This window comes from Biomphalaria glabrata, chromosome 2 (assembly GCF_947242115.1).
Source record: "Biomphalaria glabrata chromosome 2, xgBioGlab47.1, whole genome shotgun sequence".
In the NCBI taxonomy this organism is placed as follows: Eukaryota; Metazoa; Mollusca; class Gastropoda; family Planorbidae; genus Biomphalaria; species Biomphalaria glabrata.
In genome coordinates this window covers 58,700,061-58,723,061 of record NC_074712.1, presented here as the reverse complement: position 1 = coordinate 58,723,061, position 23,001 = coordinate 58,700,061, and the positions used below count along the sequence as shown (strand labels likewise).

The 23,001-nt window shown below is 35.8% G+C and overlaps 1 protein-coding gene across 1 annotated transcript; it reads right to left on the bottom strand.

Moving 5' to 3' along the window:
- Positions 1 to 600: 600 nt before the first annotated feature.
- Positions 601 to 22,976, bottom strand: LOC106065596 (cytochrome P450 4V2-like). The gene is made up of 12 exons (XM_056021681.1): positions 22,823 to 22,976; positions 14,318 to 14,430; positions 10,051 to 10,136; positions 9,265 to 9,455; positions 8,071 to 8,137; positions 7,523 to 7,649; positions 6,910 to 7,104; positions 6,559 to 6,661; positions 5,362 to 5,429; positions 5,067 to 5,133; positions 4,028 to 4,210; positions 601 to 2,760 (listed from the first exon to the last, which is right to left on the bottom strand). Exons 1-12 carry the CDS (start codon positions 22,974 to 22,976, stop codon positions 2,600 to 2,602), a joined length of 1,515 nt encoding a protein of 504 aa, XP_055877656.1. The 3' UTR covers positions 601 to 2,599.
- Positions 22,977 to 23,001: the final 25 nt, after the last annotated feature.

Below are 23,001 nucleotides of genomic sequence, written 5' to 3'. Positions count from 1 at the left end.
ATATGTAGACCATGTAATCTAAGGTATGGTATTTAAAATTAGGCTAACAAAAGAGAAAGTAAAAGTTTTGATAGCAGGAAATGAAAGACCATGGCTGATATTTGTATAAGGATCTTACATAATAAGGCCATGTCTTCAATTATTATTATTATTATAGCTTTTATATAGCTCTACTTTCATGCTTATAGCATGCTCAGAGCACTTTTGGTCTAATCTCATTTATTGACCAGTGGGGGGGGGGGGGGGGGGTATCTAGGAGTTGGTTTTCTGAAGAATAGAGTCGAGTGCAGTATTTCATGTTACCATGACAACCCAGTTGCAACCTATTTTGCCAAAACTGATGCAGACAAGGCCGTTGTCCTCTGGGGGTCTATTTAAGTTAGCTTTTTGCCATCAGGGCCTGTCTTCAACAAAGGTTTTTCTTTAGGTCTCAAATGCGTGTCCTGCCACCTGTAAAGAGAGCTCTCCAGCTGTCTCTGTTAAGGGTCTTCTTCAGGCAGCTGCTTTCCAGTGAGGATATTAAATTAAATGCATTTCAAATACAGGTATCATTGATGTGTAGTTCTGTTAAGGTAAAAAAACAAATCAACAAAAGATGTATAAAGTATTGCATTGACATATTTTTATTTTAGATAATGAATGAGTATTGCCCCAATTTATGATCATCGTTTGTTGTGAATTACAACATATAAACAACTAGTCAATAAAATAAGAAAATATCAGTTGTTATTGAGCATTGTAGTTCTTGTTAGTTGTTTTTGATTCAATAATATAATCCAATTTATAATAGGCCTATATAGATTATGTGCAAAACAAATACACAAAGATCAAAGTACTCTAATAAAATACAAGTAATGTGAACCTATAAAATTATTATTAATTATAATGTTATAAAATAATTTACTTTAAACAAATGTAAGCTGCCTCCATTATTGTAAGATTAAGTGAACCATTCAAGCTTTGTACAAAATAATTAGTGGCCATTCTGCGTTATGCATGAGCTTTATTATTTAAGATACCATTTTTTTCATGGAAATTGGTAGACTCCGTTGTAACTAGGAGAAATAATTTTTCAAATGATCTAATTTAGGATTGGAATGCACTGACTAGTCTGCATTTTGTTTTCTCTCTATGAAATGCTTTTTTTTTATTTACATCTCAACCGTAATGGGCATTGATCTGGCTGATATGAAACTAATTAGCTGATACCCTGCTGCAATGTAAAACTAGTAAATAGATAAAGCTCTCTTACAATGACTGAAGCACATAACATTTGAAACTTTAAGAAAAGATACCATAGTACAAAAAGACATTAACCCAATGTGAAAGCATCAGATTTAGCGAAAGCTACAGCTTACAGTAGGGTACACTAGGTAGCAACATAAAATTCTGTAGTTTTCTGAAATCTTTAGACTTGAAGACATTTGCCTTTTTTATACAGCTCATACATTTATTTCTAAAAAGTTTTATGCAATTTTATAAGAAATATATATATTTATATATAAATGATGAAAAAAAGAGTAGGACTAACAACTATACATCAAATATTTTAATTGTCAGACACTCAGTTTTCCTCAATTTATAACCGTTAAAGAAAAAATACATTACATTAAAGAACAAAAATTGTTTTCTTAAAAGAAAAAATAGCTAAATAAAAAAAAGTGAAGTTCCCTTTCAGACCTTGCGATCTATAGGGCAGATGATGTTAAGGTCATCTGATTCTGGCCAACGGTTAATGAGTAGGATGTCATGTGGCCAGCACAATAACCAACCATCTTTACTTTCCCCATCGAAAGTACCCATTAGAGTTGGGTGGACTCAGAGGGGGTTGGGGGCTTAAAAATCCCAAAATTCAAAATCCCAGTCTTCACCGAGATTCAAACCCAGGACCCCTGGTTCTGAAGCCAAGTGCTTTACCATTCAGCCACCGTGTCCCCCAAAACAAAAGATAGACAAAAAAAATATCCAAAATGAATTGAGGTAACTTGGCCTTGGAAATTTGTTCAAAAATATTTTTGTTCAATTAAAGAAAAAAAAAAACTATTTTGAATACATATGAAGTTCACAGTTTGAAATCAAACAACTTAATGACACACAATACCTATTTCTAGATTTGTGTAATGTGATTTAAGTAGCCAGGCGCTCTCTAAGTTGTGAATTCTAAGTTTAATTTATTCCATAATTAGCAGTTTTTCAACAATCATACATTCTTACATTAAATAGAAAATGCTAAAAAAAATTCTCATAACATTATTATTTAGAGAACTGTTTTAGAAATACTCAAATATTTTCATTCCATGATATAATGTTAAGCAGTACCAATAATTCAAGACCCAACCTAAGTATTCTATGATCCTTTGTAAAGGTTTTCTATTTAACAATGTATTGAGATAGGAACCTAATAATTATGTAACATAAGTAAATCAATTAAAGATTGGAATACACTGTCTTTTAAACAACGTCAAGTGTAATGTAAACAATGTGAAGGTACAGGTGTGAACGTCCATTATGAAATAGTTATTTGTCATTAAGTTATTGTCATTTTTCATCCCTGTGTTAACAATTGGGATTAGACTTTTGAGAATAACTGTATGTTTGATCATTCCCTTTGTGTCAGCTCAACAATTATTCCATTCTCTGGTCGTAATATGAGATCACCAACAGGTTTCAGTTCTGACCGCTTCTGAATTGATTTCACGTTAAAGTTACGAAACAAATGAGACAGAACAGTTTTCTCTTCCAACATTGCAAACTTCTGACCTAAGAAGAAAAAAAAGATGGTTTATTATTTTGATATAAAATTTTTTTAAATAAATTGATATCTATGTCCCCTTCAGTCACAGAGCGACTATGGTTCATCTCAATGAAATAAGATGAAAGCATGGGCGTTAGCTATGGTTGGAAAAATATTGCCCACACAGCAGTTCCCTTCTCTCCATGCAGCAGGTACCCAATACAGTTTGGGACCAACAGCATGTCAGGTTTTGCCAGGGTGTAGCACTGTTTTAATGTAAGCTGCCTAAAGGTCACCACCTCCTGATTTTTCTTCAGAGTTAATAATAATAATAATAATCTTTATTGTCCGTAAGGAAATTTGTCTTATAATTTGTGCATTACATCAAACAAAACATTGTAAGTATAAAAAAACAAAATGTACATTCACACCTGACTCGCTCATAATTTACATGTGACAAAGTTTATATCAGATTGTTTCTATTTAATGATTTGATTGCAAGAGTGTTTGTGTCTGTTTGTCTTTGCAATCAGTGTCTTGCATCTCCTTTCTGATGGTAAAATCACAAAATCCTGACCCAAAGGGTGATTTTTTATTTCTAGAATCTTTTCAGCTTTTTTTATGGATGTTTGTCACAAACAGCTGTCCAAATAGGGTTTGTTTTTTGCCAATGACTTTACCAGCAGCATTTAGGATTCTATGGAGTTTATTGACTCCTGTTTGGATAGAGTCACAAGGCAGCAAAGGTTTTGATTTAGTTTTCCTTCTTATCTTGACAAGCAACATAATAGCTTCAAGATTATAAGGAGAGTGATATTTTGGTGAAACGAAAAATATTTGGTATTTATTTTACAACTCATGGTATAAATATAAAGCAAATACTATCCGTATTCAGTTATATTATACTCAAGATTTCAATAACACTATTTGAAGGTGTAATACTGTTAAAAAAATGGTTTCAATAATTGTGAATAAATGTGAATTAATAAATTGAATATATAATAATCTCAATTATGTTAAAAGAAAGGGAAATAAATCCCAATATTTTGCTTAACTGCAAAGTGCAATTGAAATCAACAGGAGAGACTTAAATAAAATACTTTCTTAGTCCTCTTTCTCATTAACAAACTGTTTTTTTTTTGTTAAATGTCAAAGTCAAACTATCAAAAGTTACTCAAAAAGTCCCTTAAACATTGTAGTATGACTCATAATGATATATACAATTCAATCCACACACATTATCAGGCCATGGAAACTAAAAGAGCATCTAGTAGATTACGAAAAATAGCATACCAATACAATTTCTTGGACCTGCTGAGAATGGAATGTAACTATATGGATGTCTATTGACTGAATTCTCCAAAAAAAATCTCTCTGGTTTGAAAGCTTCTGGCTCTGGAAAAATTCTCGGATCTCTGTGAAGGCCTATGGGAAGGATGATTACTGTTGTGTCTTTGGGAATGGTGTAGTCTCCCTCTGTTGAATAGAATCAAGAAATGATGGAGGATTTTTACAAAAAAATGGTAAAAGAAAATTATTACAAAGTGATATAATTTTTTATCTCAACAATTTTGTTTCTATTAAGTGAAAATACTAAAAAATCAGTGTCTAAAAATAGTTTCAAAATTATATTTATTAATTTTTTATTTGTGTGTGTGACAATTTAGAATCACTAGACAGCTACATCAACATAGAGCCTACTTCATCTTGCATCTATATTATAGTCTCTTGTTCACTGTTTTGCTGGATTCTAAATAAGAAAGTTGCTTATAAGTATAAGAAGTCTTGTTGGTTATACAGTCTTTGGCTACAAAACACCACAGGATAGTCATTGTTTGTTACTTAATATTGACCCAAAAAGGATGAATGCATTAATTATTTTTTTTTAAAAGGTAAAGACATTATTTTTTACTTTTACATGTGGAGGTTAAAGTGAAAAATGTTTGAAAAAAAGTTTTATTTTTTATATGTTCTCTGTTTTTATGTCTGATGATCTACTAGATTTTACTTAATATATAGAGAGAACTAAAGCTACTGTGAAGTGAACATTGTACAGAGAGTAGGATTCTCAAATGAAGATGTGATACAAAGATATGAAGAAATGTATTATTCATATGGTTTCAAAGGTTGTCATGGCCAGGGAGTCTCAATGGGAATAAGCTCCCATTGTCTATAAAATACTCCTATAAATGCATGCGTCTCAGAAAGCCTTTGCCAACTATGTCCAGCACCTGGCCTGCTCATGTGGCATAGATGCTAAGACCAGCAAAACTGCTCTTTTTAAATATTGCAATGGCTTCATATATTGTATTTCTAAATTAAAAATAATTACCTAAATGAAGCTCTTCTTTGATAGATCTTGCATAATTTGGAACTGAAGGAAAAAGTCTTAAAGCTTCCTGTTGGGAAATTAAGAAAAGCTTATTTACTGAAGAAAATTAATGAATTTAAAGTGTTTTGTTTTTTTCAGCTTTATATTTTCATAAAGATAAGCAAACAAAAAAATACAAAAGCAATCAACATACTATCAATAATGTGGAAGCATTAATGCATCCATACCAATTTTAGTTTACACACTTTAAAAAAAACATCTAATGTAAAGCAAAAAATTAATGTAGGGTCCTCACCTTAATACAACATTCTAAATACTTTAATTGTTTTAAATCCTCCATTGTTGCATCCCTGTCATCTTTCCCTAAAGAGATTGAAGTTAAATGTGTACGTCATATGACAAAATGACAAAATGAAAGCAAATGACTAGTTTTGATTAACTGTTCACATTATCTAAATCTTAAGAATGCAAAAATTCACTGGTAAATGAATTCAATTTAGGCCTATGCAGCAACAAATACAAAATTCTTATTTTGGCAATCAAATTCTTATTTGGGCAATTGTCAAGAGCGTGGGTGTGTAAGATGTGAGATTGTGTGTGTGTTTGTTTATTTTATTGGTTGGTGTGTGAATTGTTTTATCACAGGATTTTCAAGGGGGGACAATTAGGTTTCTAGCGGTCAGTCTAGCAGTTGGAGAGCTGACCTGGTCTGAGTAGGGTGCTATTGTTGTATTTACCAGTTTTATGCCTAGCGTAAGGAGATGTTTATAACTTATATTTCTATTCATTGTTCTGTATGAGAACTGACTATTTGTGGGTATAGTATGATGGCATTGATAGCCTTTTGTTCAATGAATCTAGTCTAAGCATCCCGTATTATGTCAGTTGGGCACGTTTTAGTATCTCAGTTATTAATGACTATGCATTCAATTATTATATGTGTACTTGCTGTTGACTGTAAATAAATACTAATTTTATACTCCTTCGTTGAGTGATATTTTGTAACATTTACGCATGTTAAGGTCTGCATGTGAGAATCATACCCTAGATCACCGAGCCATATGTATGTAGTAAGCAACTCACCCAGAGTTCCCTTACAGCAATCAAATTCTTATATGGACAATCAAATTCTGACTTGGGCAATTCTAACTTTTCTTTTCAATAGATTAAATTATATTTAATTCAAAGTGACATACAAATAATGAGATTACTTTTTAAAAAACAATAATGATGACTTTGGTCAAATGCGCTGATTATCGGATCTTAAACGTTCTGTGATCTGAACATATCACGTTAAAACTTACATGACCATGACACTATTGGGTCTTAAAAAATCTAAGTCTTTTGTCAATTAGTGGCAAATAACACTAGATAAAAAAAAACATGCTGCATCCAAACATGAATAAACTAAATGAAAAAAATCTTATATTTCTCTTTTTATTTAGTTTTTTACTCTATAAAGTGAATGAACAAAAGCCAATAAAATACTTACCAAAAACTTGGTCCAGTTCTTCATGTACTTGAACTTGAACTTCTGGATGGGAGCCAATCAAATGTGTTGCCCAGTTGATGGCCGCAGCAGTTGTATCGTGACCCTAGAGGGTATAGATCACTAAAACCTCACTAAATTGAAAATTTAATATTTTACAAAATGTTATCCTACATATTTTCTAACTGAAGCAGTTAGAACAATTCCTGTCTTTTAAAACTGTATTGTATTTTCTTTTTTTATTTCAAATAAGTTCTCTTACATATGGAGACAAGAAAATATAAGATTCAAAGATTGTAAAATCTAGATTGAAATTTGGAATCAGAAGAAATGACAGTACAACTCAAAGTGCACCTCAAACATGAACGTGTCCACCTCTTCCCTGATGTCCTCCAAGCTCAGCTTGGTCAAGTCTTCAGACATGTACAACAGCATATCTAGAAAGGCCAACCTTGGTTTCTTGTTATCCCCAACTGACTCTCCACTCAGACCCTGCTTGACCAGAAGAGCTTTCTTTGTGTCAAAATGTTTCAGCCTGTCTGCAATTACCTGAGGAAGACACAAAATAAATGATGTTTCAGTAATCCATTAAAAAAAATTTTCTTTTAATAACTTCAGGTCATCATAGTAAACAAAAACAGTAAAGAAACCCTATTTAAAATTGTAACCAAAACAATCATTAAAATATATGAAAATAAATATATTGTTTTATATGTTTTGGATGTTCCTTCAAAATTGAAGATTATTACATCCAAACCTTCCACAGGATGGTGGGAGATTTCAGCAGGCAGGGTTTGAACCCTAGGTTGGACCATCAAACCACAACATTTAAAAAACGAAACTGATCCCATACAGTGTTTGGACCTAGATCTACTTGAAAAAAGATTTACTTACAAATGTAAAAGTGTGTAAATTAACTGTCAAATTTAAGAAATATGAATTAAGTCACCAAAAAAAAATTTCTTACAGAGTTGGTAAAGTTATGTAAAGTCTGAAGCTTAGTTCTGAATTCTTTACCATATCCAAAGAGATCATAGATAAAATCAAACCAAAACCAAGGCTGTCGCATCCTCATGTCTGCCAAGCTACTCATTCTGCAAAAGACATTGTGCTAGAAGTGAGTTTTTTTTTTAAACCTTAAAAAGAGCGACAACTTTTTTTTGGAATGTAGGCTATTCATAACCTCTTATTTAAATAAAATAATATGTCATATTTTATTATGCAACTTAAAAAGAGTTTTGCTTTTTTCTTCTTATTTAAATAAAAATAGAAACAATAACTAATTGTTTGTTTGTAAAATGTTTTACATGTTTCGGATGTTCCTTCAGAGTTAAAGATAATTTACTTCCTAGTCCAAACCTCCCTCAGGAATGGGGAAGACAGTGGACAGGATTTGAACCCGGGACCATCAATAAGTCAGAAAGACAGTCCAACACCCAAACCCCATGACCAATATCTTATTAACTAGCTTTACAGTTTTGCTGTGTATTATTCCTGTTGATACACATGACCTACCTATAGACAGCATAGACATAATCTGAATCTGTGAGCTGGGCATCAATGGTTTTACCCATTGCAGTTTCTAGGAGAAAAAAAAACATTTTCAATATTAGCAAAATTTTCTTTGTAAATCTTTTTTTAGTCATAATTAGGCAGAATGTTTTTACATAATCTCTTTGTGTGCACTTTACATTCTACAAATTCTCATGTGGCAAATGATATTAAAAAAAACTTATGGTCTTTATTAGATAAAGGTTAAATTTAAATTTTAAAGGGGAAAAAAATCAAAATGTAGATATTTTCTTAGATGAATAATGTATTATTTTATGAATGAAGTTTGCCTGTTTCTAAGCAAAGAACAATGAGATTTGATGAGGTCAACATAACAACTAACCACCTTTACTTTTGACAGCTAAGATCATTTAAGGCTAAATCTACTCAAGGACATTAAATAAGCACATGATTAAATCTTAGTAGGCCTATATCAATCAGGACTGAAACTTGAAACATTTACAATGATTACATAATTACTTAACACTGCATTCTATGACAATGTTTCTAGCCCTAACAATTTGTTTACTTTAATCTTGCAATTAACTTTCTATTTTTATTTTCAGCTAAATTTGTTTGTTAGTTATTGTGATGTAAAGAAGATATATAGTTTTATGCATCACCATATCAAGCTGTTTTATTTTTAATATACAGCATTTTTCAAATTGGGAAAGCAACATCTTTATAAGGAGTAAAGACTTCCTGCCCAAACATATTCCAACTATATACGCAAAGAAAAGACATTGTAAAAACCCTCCCAGACCTCACTGTGGAAGCTTACAGCACTTCCCCAGACTCCAGCTGGCTTAAGGGGGTGCAAAACAATTTTTTTTGTCCATGCCACTGCAAAAGTTTGATAAACTCTAATATAGAAGATTGTAAATGTAATTATCTTAATGGTAAGCTTTAAAACATTTTTATTTAACATTATTATCTAATAGAAATTTAATGTCATTCTTTCTTCCTTTATACAAAGTACCAAGTGCACCAGGTGCAACGACCAGGGTAAAAAATGGTTTAAGTTTAACAAGCTATGAAAGCCAGATAAATGGTAACTCTGTGCTAGACATAAGTCTTAACAGAAGACTGACATTGTCAGCAAAGCTGATTGAAGATGCTTCAAAAGGATACTAGCTAGAATACCTGCAAAGTGTTTACCTGCTATGATATCCAAGGCACATAATGTTATATCCTGAAACATGTTGAATGGGCCAGTCTTTGCTTTGACCTTCAGTTTGTCTAGCAATACCCGTGTTTGCTGGTTGAATACATACACAAAGTCATGCAGAATATTGAAATGGAACGTGGGTGTCAACATTTTTCTGCGATGACGCCATTTCTCTCCAGTGCTGAAAAGTAAAATTTCCTAAATGGCTTTGTTTAAATTGATGAATGCATGTTAGCAAGCATGTTAGTATAAGTATCAAATGTTATTCTTAATGTACCTCATTCACCAATCGTAAACAAACAACATTTAGCCTCGTGATTCTCTATTCTACACAAATTACATAATACACAATGGCTATCACGTGACAGTTTTTTTTCATTGTTTTATCAATATTGTCACGTGGCTAAATGTTGTTTGTTTATGATTGGTGAATGAGGTCCATTGGCTTGTGTATACAATTTTTAAACATGACTGCATGGTCATAAGGTATGCTCTTTGGACTGTCATCACCATCACAATAGATGCAATTTTTAAACAAGAATGCATGGTCATAAGGTATGCTCTTTGGACTGTCATCACCATCACAATAGACCAAAGTTTGAACACTGCCCACTTGGGGTAGGATGTAAACATGTTCATTTCTGAATAAAGTTCATAAACTAATTTGCTGACAACTTTTTTTTATTAAATGTCAAAAGATGCATTGCAATTCTTCTTTTAACATTTATGTTTTAGTTGGTCACAAAATTATTCCAAGGTAAACAAGAAATAAATACCTTATTAAGAGACCAGTGCCTAGCCATGGCACAAGGACATTATATTCAGAGGCCTTATCAATATGTTTAGAGCTGCTTAGAATTTTCTGAAATATTAAAATTAAAGGATATTATTCAACCTTAAAACTTGTTGCATACACTGTGACCCAAAAGTAGGTTTACATTTATCAAACTACCTTTCATATGGTTGAAGTGAACTTTGTGTCACACTGTGGGACAGAGTGTCCAGGAGAGATTTGAAGAATGATGCAATGTATAACGAATGTCCTGCTGTTCTAGTGTCGAATTTTCAAATTAATAGTCTAAGTGATAACTGTAAACCTACTTTTGGGCCACCCCGTGTATTTGCTGTTTAACTTAGTACTGTTCTCTCTCTGAAATCTATCAATCTATCTATCTACCTACCTACCCACCTATCTGTCTGTCTATCTACCTACCTACCTACCTACCTACCTACCCACCTAGCTGTCTATCTATCTATCTATCTATCTATCTATCTATCTATCTATCTATCTATCTATCTATCTATCTATCTATCTATCTATCTATCTATCTATCTATCTATCTATCTATCTATCTATCTATCTATCTATCTATCTATCTATCTATCTATCTTATCTATCTATCTATCTACCTATCTATCTATCTACCTACCTACCTACCTACCTACCTACCTACCTACCTACCTACCTACCTACCTACCTACCTACCTACCTACCTACCTACCTACCTACCTACCTACCTACCTATCTATCTATCTATCTATCTATCTATCTATCTATCTATCTATCTATCTATCTATCTATCTATCTATCTATCTATCTATCTATCTATCTATCTATCTATCTATCTATCTATCTATCTCTTCAGTCGCGAAGAGACTATGGATCATCTCATGGAATTGAGTTAAATGCCTCAGCGTGGTCGGAACGATGTCAGATATAGGCTACTAATAATAAAGCTTGTCTATGAGTCCGAAGATTAATGAGGGCTGCAGTATTTCCCGTGGCTACGCAGCCCCAGCAGTGACCTCGATTTAGATTTTCTTTTCGCCGTCTACGTCTGTCCTCGGCAGCGGATTTTCTTTTGTTCTTAAATGTGTATCCCGCGGCCTTTGTGAGTGACCTCCAGCTGTCTCGTTCTGAGGCCGCAAGCAACTAGGTGCTCTCTTCTGTGTCAACTAAAGCTGGTCTTTAAAGCATTTCCGTAGGGCACCTCTGTTACGGTGACCACCTTTTAGCTCACCAAAACAAGACTGCTTTTGGCATACGTTCGTCCCCCATACGGGATACATTCCCTTCCCAGCGTAAATGTCGGACTATATAATAATAGCAATGTCTTCAATTCCCAAGATTAAGGATGAGTGCAGTGTTTGGCATGACTATGCAAACCCAGTAGTATTTTCTCGCATCTCATGCAGACAAAGCCGTTTTCCACCGGTGATCAATTTAAGTTTTCTTTCTGTCTTCTGAGCCTCCTTCAACGAGGGCTTTTTTTTGGGGTCTCAAATGTTTGTTCCGCTGCCTTTGTTGTAAGAGCTCTCAAACTGTCTCTTTCAGGGGCCCTCTGCTGCCAGCTACTTTCTTATATGCCAGTGAGGGCGAAATGGTGCCTGAGCTGATCTTTATAGCGCTTACGGTGGGCACCTCAGTTATGCTGCCCTCCTTTTAGATTTCCTTAGGCATGCAGTTGTCTCCCATGCTGGAGGTGTCTGACCAGCACAGATGTTGAATGGTAATTATTGCTTCTATACTGTCCACACCAGCAGAACATAGTTAATTGCAATGTTGTCTTGCCAGCGTATATCCATTATGGAACTATGGCATCTTTCATGTTCAAGGAGCCTTCAATGCCTTCGATAGAGCACCCAAGCCTCAGAGCTACACAAAGATGTGGTGTGAACAACTGCTATATAAACATTGATTTTTGATATTCCGCGATGTACCCTTGTGCAAGAACTTACAGACCCCTAGCTGGGGGGGGGGGGCACAATGTATTGTGGGAGTCCAGTACTAAACATTTGAGAAACACTGGTGTGCATTTTTCGGGCCTAACATTAGCGATGTTAAGTCTAAAGGACGGAAGTCTAATTTGTGTCAAGTAATCTCCCTGTGTTGCGCACTCTAAAAAAATCGAACAAGTTACACAACAAAATGTGCAAGGTTCTGTATCAAAGTAGGTCAGCGACCTATGTCTTCCTATTTAATAAGTCGAGTAGGCTCCATAGATCTACTTGCTGGATAGTACCAGGTTTTATCATCGTGAATGAAGGTGAACCAGATTTGGGTGGAGCTGCTCTTCAATTGAACTAAAAACCTTTATTTAATTGATAGTCCGAACATTCTCAAATTGTATAGCCAAAAGTCACTAAACAGTAAACAGACACGTTTTACTGCATCACCATTTTGACCAAAATATTTTGTTTTCTGCAGTAAGTAACTGATTTAATAACATCAAGGAATTTTGGCCGATCCTCTATAAACACCCCAAACCTCACGCACTCAAACATGATATTAATATTAAAATAACAACAGGGGTAAATACAGCCCTATGATAGACTGTACGTTGGATCAACAAAGACTTCGCCAAACTGTATCTGTTTGACCTTTGACCTACTAAGAACGATCAGGGGCCGGAAGTTTAATGAAACGTTTATTATTCCTATTAATTACATTTGTATAGCTCATCTCTCATGCTACAACAAGCATACTAAGTGACCTCTGGTCCAATCACTTATTTGTGAGCCCGTAGGGGGAGGTATAAGGTCTCCGTGCTGTCTTTAGCGCTCAGCAAAAACAACTTAGTCGGGGTTCGAACTCGAGCACCTTAATAGGCAGCCAGTGGTTTTGTTTTTGGTCACTCTGACACATATCCCAATTAATTAAGCATCAATTAAAAAGCCAGTCTAGGAAAGAGAATGATAAATCATCTTTTGTTAATCAACGCTTTTTTTCACAACTAAATTTTCCAAACGTCAGTGGCGTAACAGCCTGGTGCGACGGGGATCATTGCGCCCAGCCCCGTCACCGATCTTGGCCAAAAATGTATTGACTGTTAAAAATTTAAGTGTAGGCCTATAAACTTGAAAACAACTTTGGCATCCCTCATCGTGTAGGCTTGTGTATCGTTTGTCTATCAAGAAACACTGAAAATTGTAGAAATAGATGCACCAGCAGTTCTCACATAAAGATCTATGGTTCATCTCGAGCACTTTTTCATATGGCGGTGAAGCCCTATTTCGGAGAGATACTCCCGTCCATATATATTGCAAATCAAGGTGGCGTTCGCTTTGGTGGTAGAGGAGCCGGCCATTTTTCGTGTGGCGCGCTTTTTTTTCAAGAGCTGAGACCCATGTTTTCTCGCTGTCTATAGCTTTCTTGGTCACTGTCTCTCTCCAGCTAGTGCGGTCTAAGGCTATGTCTTCCCATTGGTCAATATCGATACCCAATGCAACCTGTTAACTCTGAAAGAAGCTAGAGCCACTGTGCAGAGGACAGCACGGCTCTGTGCCAAAGAATACTGGATAGAGCTCAGTGAGAATATTCAGCTCGCTGCACAAGCAGGCAACATAAGAGGCATGTATGAAGGAATCAAAAAGGCTCTCGGACCTACCCAAAACAAGTCGGCAACTCTTAAATCAACCACTGGGGAAATTATCACAGACAAGAGCGAACAAGCACAGAACATTACTTCGAACTCTATATAAATATAAAACACCTGAAAATCGTGTATTACTTTTAAGAAGACTTAAGTTCATGGACATAGCCAAGATGGGTTGGAGGGGGGCGGGCGATTCCCCCCCCCCCCCATGAATATTTATGTGTGTGTGAATGTAAAAAGATTGGACATTTTAGCCCCCTAACTCCAGGCAAAAAAATCCTGGCTAAGCCCATGCCTAAAGTTATGGTACTTTTACTAGTAAGAAGTTGTAGCTGAATTGATTGTGATGAAACAACTGTGCTTCATCCATAGGGATATCTTTCTTTCTTTTTGTAAGCGAACTGACTTATGGACGATTGGGCATCATCCTGTATTCATAGTTTCGACCCCGAGAACACGACTAGCTTTCTACGCCACTGATAGTAATTGAATATTTATATTCAAGCCTTTTCGAATGCTTCGTCTACCTACCCCTAACCTATCTTCACTATTTCTAGACTCTAACTTATTTCCATAAACTCCAAAACCTACCTTCATTATTTCTAGCCCCTAAAATACCTCCACATTAGTTCTAGCCCTGACATACCTCGACATACCCCAAACCTACCTCAACATATTCCGGTTTCAAAACACAGATAATGGGCTTGTTGGCTAACCACACTCGGAATGCGTTTTGTTCTCTATAAGTTGATGCAAAGTCCAGAAGCTGTTTGTACCATTCTGGAAATGAACAATTCATTAAAGTTAAACCATTTGTTGTTTTTTTACTTAGTTGATTTTTAAACTTAGTCCGTTAGACCGATGGGCGGCGCCACCCATGATCTATGGGCCGTCTCCCTCCATTTATTAGTCTTTTCCAAGGATAAGAGATTCCATCTATAAATTTCAATTCCACCGCTAGGATATTCTTCTCTAGTAATTCAGTTCAGTCCGCGATTCACGACTATACAACAGGAATGTCGTCATGACCAAGGAGCGCATCCGTCCGATAATAGTGGCGAGGGTTACGCCTTTGTCTTTTTAGGTTGTTTTGAAATTGGAAGTAATTCAGGTCTGGTCAGTGCTGGACTTACCAATAGGGCGGCTGCCTGGTCGTGCGTATGTCCAGACTTGTCGATGATGCCATCCTCGTCGTCCAGAGGGAGGTTTGGATTACGAAGTAAAATTATTTTGTAAATACTGCCAGGAAGATTATAGGCAAGAAACAAACCGCACTTGGACATCTATTTGAGAAGCACAGTGCTGAGAAAGCTTTAAAGATTTTAAGCATAAAAAAATCACCCTCTTCTTCATGACTTGAACATTTGGCCCTCACAAAGAAGATGCAAGACACCGATCACAACAACAAAGATACGAGAAAAACTCTTTTATTCCTTTTGGCAATTAAATGGTTGAACAAAATGTAACTTACTGTTGTCAATTTTACATGTAATGTCGAAGAGAAACTGGGGTACGAACGTATAGCTTGTGTGCTATAGCACAAATGTTTGCTTTAATCATGGAACTATACTAGTATAGTTCCATGCTTTAATCATGTATAGTTTTTTTGTAATGCACAATTGTAAAACAAATTTCCTGACGGATAATAAAGATTATTATTATGTTAGAAACGAACGAGTAGTCATTCTCTGGCGCTGCCAGAGTCGAGTTTCGTTAAAGAGAAACAAAATTCATTGTAGTCCCTTTATTAGTTTCCACAAAGGAATTTTCTGGTGATGTGACAGGTCTGCAGCCTGCAGCAGTACCGCCCTGTGACAGGCAACGAGAATGTTCTTCAGAATGTTAAGGGCCTTGAAGATATCTGTGAGGTCAGTAATCATTATCCCCTCGGTTGATATAAAAAAAGGGGTATATTGTAATTTTGGATAACTTCCATAAACGCTTAATGTCCAAGCCTAGGTTCTCATATTTTCGTTGTTTTTCCATTTTTCTTAAGTTGTCGAGACTTTATTTTTATTTTAATTACACAAATACCTTTTTAAAAACACAATTGAAAAATCTAAAGCTTCCTATAATGTTTAGTCTAGTAGGGCGCAAATATATAATATACTATGCACTTTTATTTGCTAGTAGACTTTTTATTTATTAGTAGGCTTAATAAGTTTATTAAACTTTCGACAAAGGTCAAAGCTATACAAGCATGATGATGAACATTCCAGATGGCCCTATTCGAATATACTAAAAAAGCAACATTGAAATATTGAGAGATGACAGCCCATTATCATAGTGATTATCATAGATGATTATCGTAGTGATTATCATTGTTCTTTGTGAACTTCGTTGCAGAACCAGGATGGGGGAGGGGAGGGGAGGAATTAAAGCATTGACATGAGGGTCCTAATGGTGGTTAAATGACACAGAAAAGTGTGTATAGTGACAATGACCTCCGAAAGCTTACGCAGGTCCCTGGGCATTGTTAATAGCAGGTTGAACCCGCCAGACCCCGCGCCACACTGTTCTACACGGGGTGTGTTTCCTCCTAGCAGTCTCTTTGAGGAACCGGAAGTAGCCTACTGTTGATATGGTGCGCAAAGGTGCACGCGTTCAATATAAAAGTATCATTCTCCGTCATGACACTAATGGTTGTTGTTTGTTTATTGCTGACTGTGAACCTAGATCTTAATTAACATGGTGGGCACTTTAGGAATAAGAAACGGCAAACGGTTTTCCTTAGAGAGCAGTTTGATAGAAAAAGACGCTGGCGCTTTATTTCGATATGAGTTGGGCAAGAGTGGGCAATGAAAATATGTTATCACTTATCCAACAATCTTTAATGTATGAAACCTTGATTAGTTTCGTTTCTTTGGGAAAATGCAATGGACAATGGGGGGCTGGGGGTGGTGACTGTGTAAATGTAAGGTAGAGTGAGTAGAATATAAAATGTGGAAGAAAACATGAGAAAACAAAATATTGTAATAACTTAAGTGAGGCAACTCAACGAGGACATAGACGTTTATTTACACGGAGACATGACAAACACAAAGGGGCATCTGCCTTGAGCACAGCTTCTCCATATTGGCTCTCTACTTGGGCGGAAATCGTTAGTCTCTTATCCGACTTGTCTGGTCACTGATAGTGCGCACCTTCTTTCTGCACTATCTTGGATGGCGGTGCGCATGGCAAAGTCATAACAATATTATCAAACCAATTAATGGAAATGCTTTGTTTATAGAGTTGTCAAGCCGTATGCCTGTGCAGTTTGCAGAGCAATTTTGCAAGGCGCTAATAATATTATATATATACGCCCAGGGGCGGACTGGGTATCGAAATAGGCCCAGGCAATACCATAAAAATCGGCCCACAAATGGCATGTCATATCATGGGCGTAGCCAGGATTTTTTTCGGTGCGGGGAGGTTGTTTTTTCTACCTCCCCCTTCGTGTATATATTCCTTTAGTTAACGGAAAGACAGTACACACCGGGGAGACTGGGGGAGCAAGGTTAGGGTTCGGGTGAGAGAAGGAGCAAAAACTAATGGGAGTGCCATCAAACGTCCATGTCTACCAGCAAAATGATTAAACACAACCTCGAAAAAAATCAAAACAGTGTGTTGAAGCCCATGCCGCTCGTGCATAGCAAAAAGTACGGTCTAACGTGTTGCAAATGATAATACGTACAGTGTATAGTGTACATTTCTTTTTAGAGTCTTCTTGAATTACAAATAAATTTAATTGTAATTAAAAAAAAACAAAAAAAAAACGTGTTGGCCATGTGTGTCTTGCTGCTGTTTTTTTTTTTTTTTTTTAAAGTTGTCTGCATTGAAAAAAAATGTTTCTTTTGTCGCGAACAGACCGGCCTATTTGGTGCCGGCCCACAAGGCATTTGCCCGTTTGTCCATATAGCCAGTCCGCCCCTGCACACGCCCTATTAATAATAAATGTGGCAGCCCTTTGACACCTTGGCCTCAAATATTGACACCTTGATATCTGATATAGTTCAGTACCAACGATGTTACGTAGTACATTATAAGCGGGTCATGGAATACTTCTATTATCAGCGATAAACATTTGATAACATCAGTTACACACAACAGATAACTCTTGCCAGTAGCGAGTTATAGAACTTGTTCACGTGAAATCCAGAACTATTTCACGTGCGCGCAAACATAGGCCTACTGTCAAATAATGAGAACAGGGAGAAATTTTGTGTGTGTTTAGTTTCATAGTTAAAACAAGTAGAATAGATGTATGCGTCTTCATGTAAAAAGCACCAGGTTGCAGAATGCTATGTTTGATAGCTTACTTTGGAAGAAAACTAGTCTATATTAAAATAGCTCTGTCTAGACTTTTCTAGGTGATACAAATGTAGGTCCTATTGCAAAATTATTTCAAGATTTGATACTTCTCTTTTTTCCTATCCTCAATTTTTATTGATCATAAGTTTTTTTTAATCGTTAAAAACTGTTATTTAATTAACAGACAACAAATGCAATAACAATTAATATATTATCATAAGGGCCCAAATTAGTATTATAATTTTTGGCCTACATAACGTTGAACGACTAATTCAACATGCAGTCACACTGTGGTCAAATCAGTTTCTTCAATAACTTCCATAATTAAGTAACACAAAATATGTAGCCTAAAATGGAGATTTGAAAGATGAATCTATGCAGGTTTTAGTTAGAACTCCTAAAGCTGAAGAGTGCTAAGCCAATAGGTTAATAACTAATAACTAAGACAATAATTAACTCCTCCGTCGTGGTCGAAGATCTGAACACTGTTATGCCCTATGAACACATAGATAACCGTGATGTTCCCGGCTTCACCTTGAAATACCTATAACGCTCAAGACTTTGGCAGGATAAATCTATTGCAGAATTGCATGCAGTTTTGGTCTTTTTTTTTTCTTTCCTGGCAACCTTTGTCTCATATTTTGAAATACCTACACTGACCTACACTAACGAGTCATCGGCTAGTTTTTCCCAGATTCTCACATTCCTTGAAGGAGTTCATAAGAGTATTATTTTTCTTTTCTTATCTTATAAAATACAGACGTTACTTCAAAAAAGATGATTACGTACTAAGCGTATCCCTATTTCAATCTAGTCATGCGTATCAATCAATGACTTAAATTCTGCCAAGTTATTGGTTTTCTTGGTTGATCAATTCCATGCTCTAATAGCACTAGGGAAGAAGGAGCATTTGCACAAATTTGTCCTAGCATATGGAACAAGGAATGTGCCTTTATCTTTGTGTCTTTCTGAGTATTTTATTAGGTTTTGTATTTGTATTCAGTGTTTTATGTATAATTGCTACTTTCCTTTTAAGTCTTCTATCCTGAAGGGTTTCTACATTTGGTGATTTTACTAATGGTGTTATTCTAAGCAAATGAGAATATTCGTTTGTTATAAATATCACTGCTCTATTTTGTATCTGTTCCAGTTTCTTAATGTTTTCTTGAGTTGAGGGGTCCTTAACAGAGGATGCATATTCTATTATTGACCTAACCAAGGTCAAAAAGTCATTAACATTTTAGTTTTATGTTCTTATTTGTAGGGCACTCTGAGGGACATATGGCGTCATCAGTTCACTAAGGTACAAGGGACTTTCTTCTTTGTTTTAGATGCACTGATGACAAAGTGTGGCCACTTTGTAGTCGATTCTTGTATTCACAGGACACCATTGGATTGAACGCCAGAGAGTAGTAGTTAATATACTTAGGGTGGTGGGACAACAGCATACAAAGTATTCATATGTTTGATTGTGTGAAGGAGAAAAAAATTATTCACTCAGTTATTGAGTCTAAAAGCCAAGTCCAAAAGACGGTATATATGATAAAATTGTACTTAATTTGAGTGAAAAACGCACTCCTGGCAAACCTATATAAGTAGAGTAGGCCTATATACAAAACATAAGTGAACATTCAAGCCAGCTTTGGTTTATGTTTTTCTCGGGTACGCTATTCTGCCTCGACGTGGCACTTTTATCTTATATAATACAGACGTTACTTCAAAAAAGAAGATAATTCCACTCGGGTGGAAACGATTGCTGGAGGAAGTGATGAGGCTAAATGAATAGCAAAACAAAATTCCTGTGGAAGTGTCTAAGGGAATGCAAGAGCTTCCATTGCTCGGTGCGGTGTTGTAAGAGAACTTCCACGTCCGTATCGATAATTCATGCGCCGTTTCTTGCACGGTTAGCTTGGTAAAACATAGGAAGATGGCGGGGGTTCCCGGTGTTCTCAGCATTCCGCCATTTATTCTAATCCATGCGCCCGGAGTGTCAGGCACATTAGAAATATAGCAATGTTTTATATAGACAATCTGACGGTTTATGGTTTATACAGTGAAGTTTAGGCTTCACCAACTCTTCAATTCAACATCTTATTTAAGTGGCTGCCTGGTCGTGCGGTTTGCGAGGTGGACTGTCGTTTGGATTTATCGATGGTCCCAGGTTCAAACCCTGCCCGCTCATCCCCCGTCGTCCTGCGGGAGGTTTGGACTAGGAAGTAAACTATCTTCAACTCTGAAGGAACATCCGAAAACATGTAAAACAAACAAACATCAAAAGACAGCAACTCCTGTTGTAAAACTCTACACCGATTTACACGTTGGCCCTTTATAAGCTTGTAGGCCAAACACTTAAAAAAAAAAAAAACATGAATAAGCCTTATAAAAATGTAGGCCTTTATAGACTGAAAATACAGAAGATATTGTGAACATTGTACATGTATTGTTTAACTGCACTGTTCCTTGGCAAAGATTGCTACCATGTTATTATATCATTAAATAGGTGCACTCGAGTAGAACGATGGGCAAGATCGTGATCTGATAATACAGACCAACCGAAATAATAGAGTCAACAGAAATATATGTCATGTAGACCTATACATTGCCTCTGAGTGCCAACAACTAATTAAGGCTAAGCTCTACTGGAGTTTTATATATATATATATATATATATATATATATAGGTTGACCTATTCGAATAGGATACCTTGTCAAGTCTAGGTCTATTCAATATGAATAGGATACTCGGTCAAATAACGCACACTAAGGTAAAGTGAATCACAGTTGTATAGTAACGTAACAGTGAACGGTAGGTTTATATTACAAAGACACTCAACCTGTGGCTCGCGACCCTCTTGGAGAACGGATGACAATTTTTTCAAGTGTCGCCTATGATCATCTGAAGCATCCATATTTTCTTCCTTTTATTCACAGGTATAAAACTTGACATTGTACAAAATTGTTCCATTAGTAGGCTATTTAGGCTACTTTTTTTAAAATTACTGACGTTCGAGGATAGATGTTATAAACAACTAAATCAGAATGATTTCAAACATTTTAATTTTCGAGGCATAGATAGGCCTATATAAATTTTAAAGTTAAAATCACTGTCCCTTATGGCCTCAAAGTACGTGACGTAATGCCCTTGCAGAATCGAGGATTGTATTTCTACGTAGAAGATCTACGCGTATCGTGACGTAGTCTAATTAAATAGGCCTTCACTTTATAATTAGTTAGAAAATATCACGAGCTTTTTAAGCCTATTTCAATAGTTAAATCAGGAATTGAGAAACTTCAATGTGTCATTTGTAACAGAAGGTTTTAAAAGCATATCAGCCGAATCTTAACAAACGGAAACATGAGTTTGATAGTAAAAATCCAAAATTAGCAGATTAAGATTCCCAGTAGGCCTAGCCAAAGTCTGACGGAGTCAAGAAAGTCAGACTTGTCTCTGGTTGCCAGTACCTTTAACAAAACATAGCAGTCGTTGAAGCTTCTTATTTAAGTGGCTCTCAGAATTGCCAGAGCCATGAAACATCACACCATTGCTGAGGAGTTAGTTTTGCCGCAGCCTAAGACATTTTTCAACCTATGCCTGGAGCCGACTTAGTCCAATAGGGAATCGGCGCCGTAGGTACCATTAGCCGGATTGGCCATCGGATAGGATTTCTTCCAGTTCTCATGAATAAGTGCTCGGATTTCTGTCGTAGCTTGTAAAAACGTGTGTGGCTGCTAAAGCTTCCTCACTTGCAAGGACATCTGCCGCTTCATTTCCCCCTCACGCCGCAATGTGAGGGCGTCCACTGCATAAGAACGACAGCTGCAATAAATTGGCGGATGTTATCTGCGGCGCCGACTGCCTCTTCTGTTACGGGTTCCACTACCAGACGTTTCAACCAGAGGCACCACGCTGAGGCGACGGGAGCTGGAATCCTCCGGCAAAGTATGATAGCCTACATTACGACTGTTTACAAAACTTAATATAGCTTGGATGCGACAATCCAGATCTTATGTTCTGCCATTTCACACTAAAGTAAGATGGTTGTTGAAAGTCGAAATTCTAACCAAATCTGGAAGCACTACATTTACAGCGATGAAAGTAAACAACAGAAAATAGCCTAGGCTCACCCGGTTGACATCTTTAATGAGTTAAGTTTATCTCTGCAAGAATCAAATGATGCCTCCGGGTGATTTGTCTGAAAATATCAGATCTTTCCAAATAAAACTTCGCTTTGCATGAAAACAAAATTGGACGTGATTTCATAAACTGTACACCTAAGTACAGGTCGTCAATCAAAAAGGACTATTCCTACAGTTTGGTATCACCGCATAGTAGGAAACTGTATAAGGGTCGCAAAATATAAAGGTTGAGGACCGTTGGCGTAATCACGAACATAATAAAAATTCTAGTAGGTGTTTTATTTACTTGTCTAGATCTTTTATGCTATAAATTGGTGATTAATTATTGTACAGCCTGATACGCTTGAATAGCCCAGTCTATATGCTCATACTCTGGATCGATTTGTTTAAGCAGTACTTTTTAAAACTTAGTTCTATTGCAATAAACAACTATTCATTTCCCCTCTATACATATATTATGCCTTTACCGAAGAAATATTATTATCCTAAATAAAATATAATCCTAAGCCTAGTACGTTGTATGCTACTTAAGTATGCTTGGTTCGAATCTGCTTTATAGGCCTACCTTAAATCGCTTAATAAATTTCCAACTAGATGTATATATATATATATATATATATATATATATATATATATATATATATATATATATATATATATATATATATATATATATATATATATAAGCGAGCGAAATAAATAAAATCAATTATTGCATAAATCTAGTTTATATTTTACTCACCGTGGCCAGTCTTCAACTGATGTGCATTTCCCAAAATTGGCAATTTTTGAGGTCCTGGAAACCGGTCAACCATATCTCGAACTTTTTTGGTTGAGAAATGGTAAAAAATGTACAGAAAAATAAGAGCAACTCCAATGATTAGTGTTACATACATTATTGTAATTGTTTGAAATATAGCT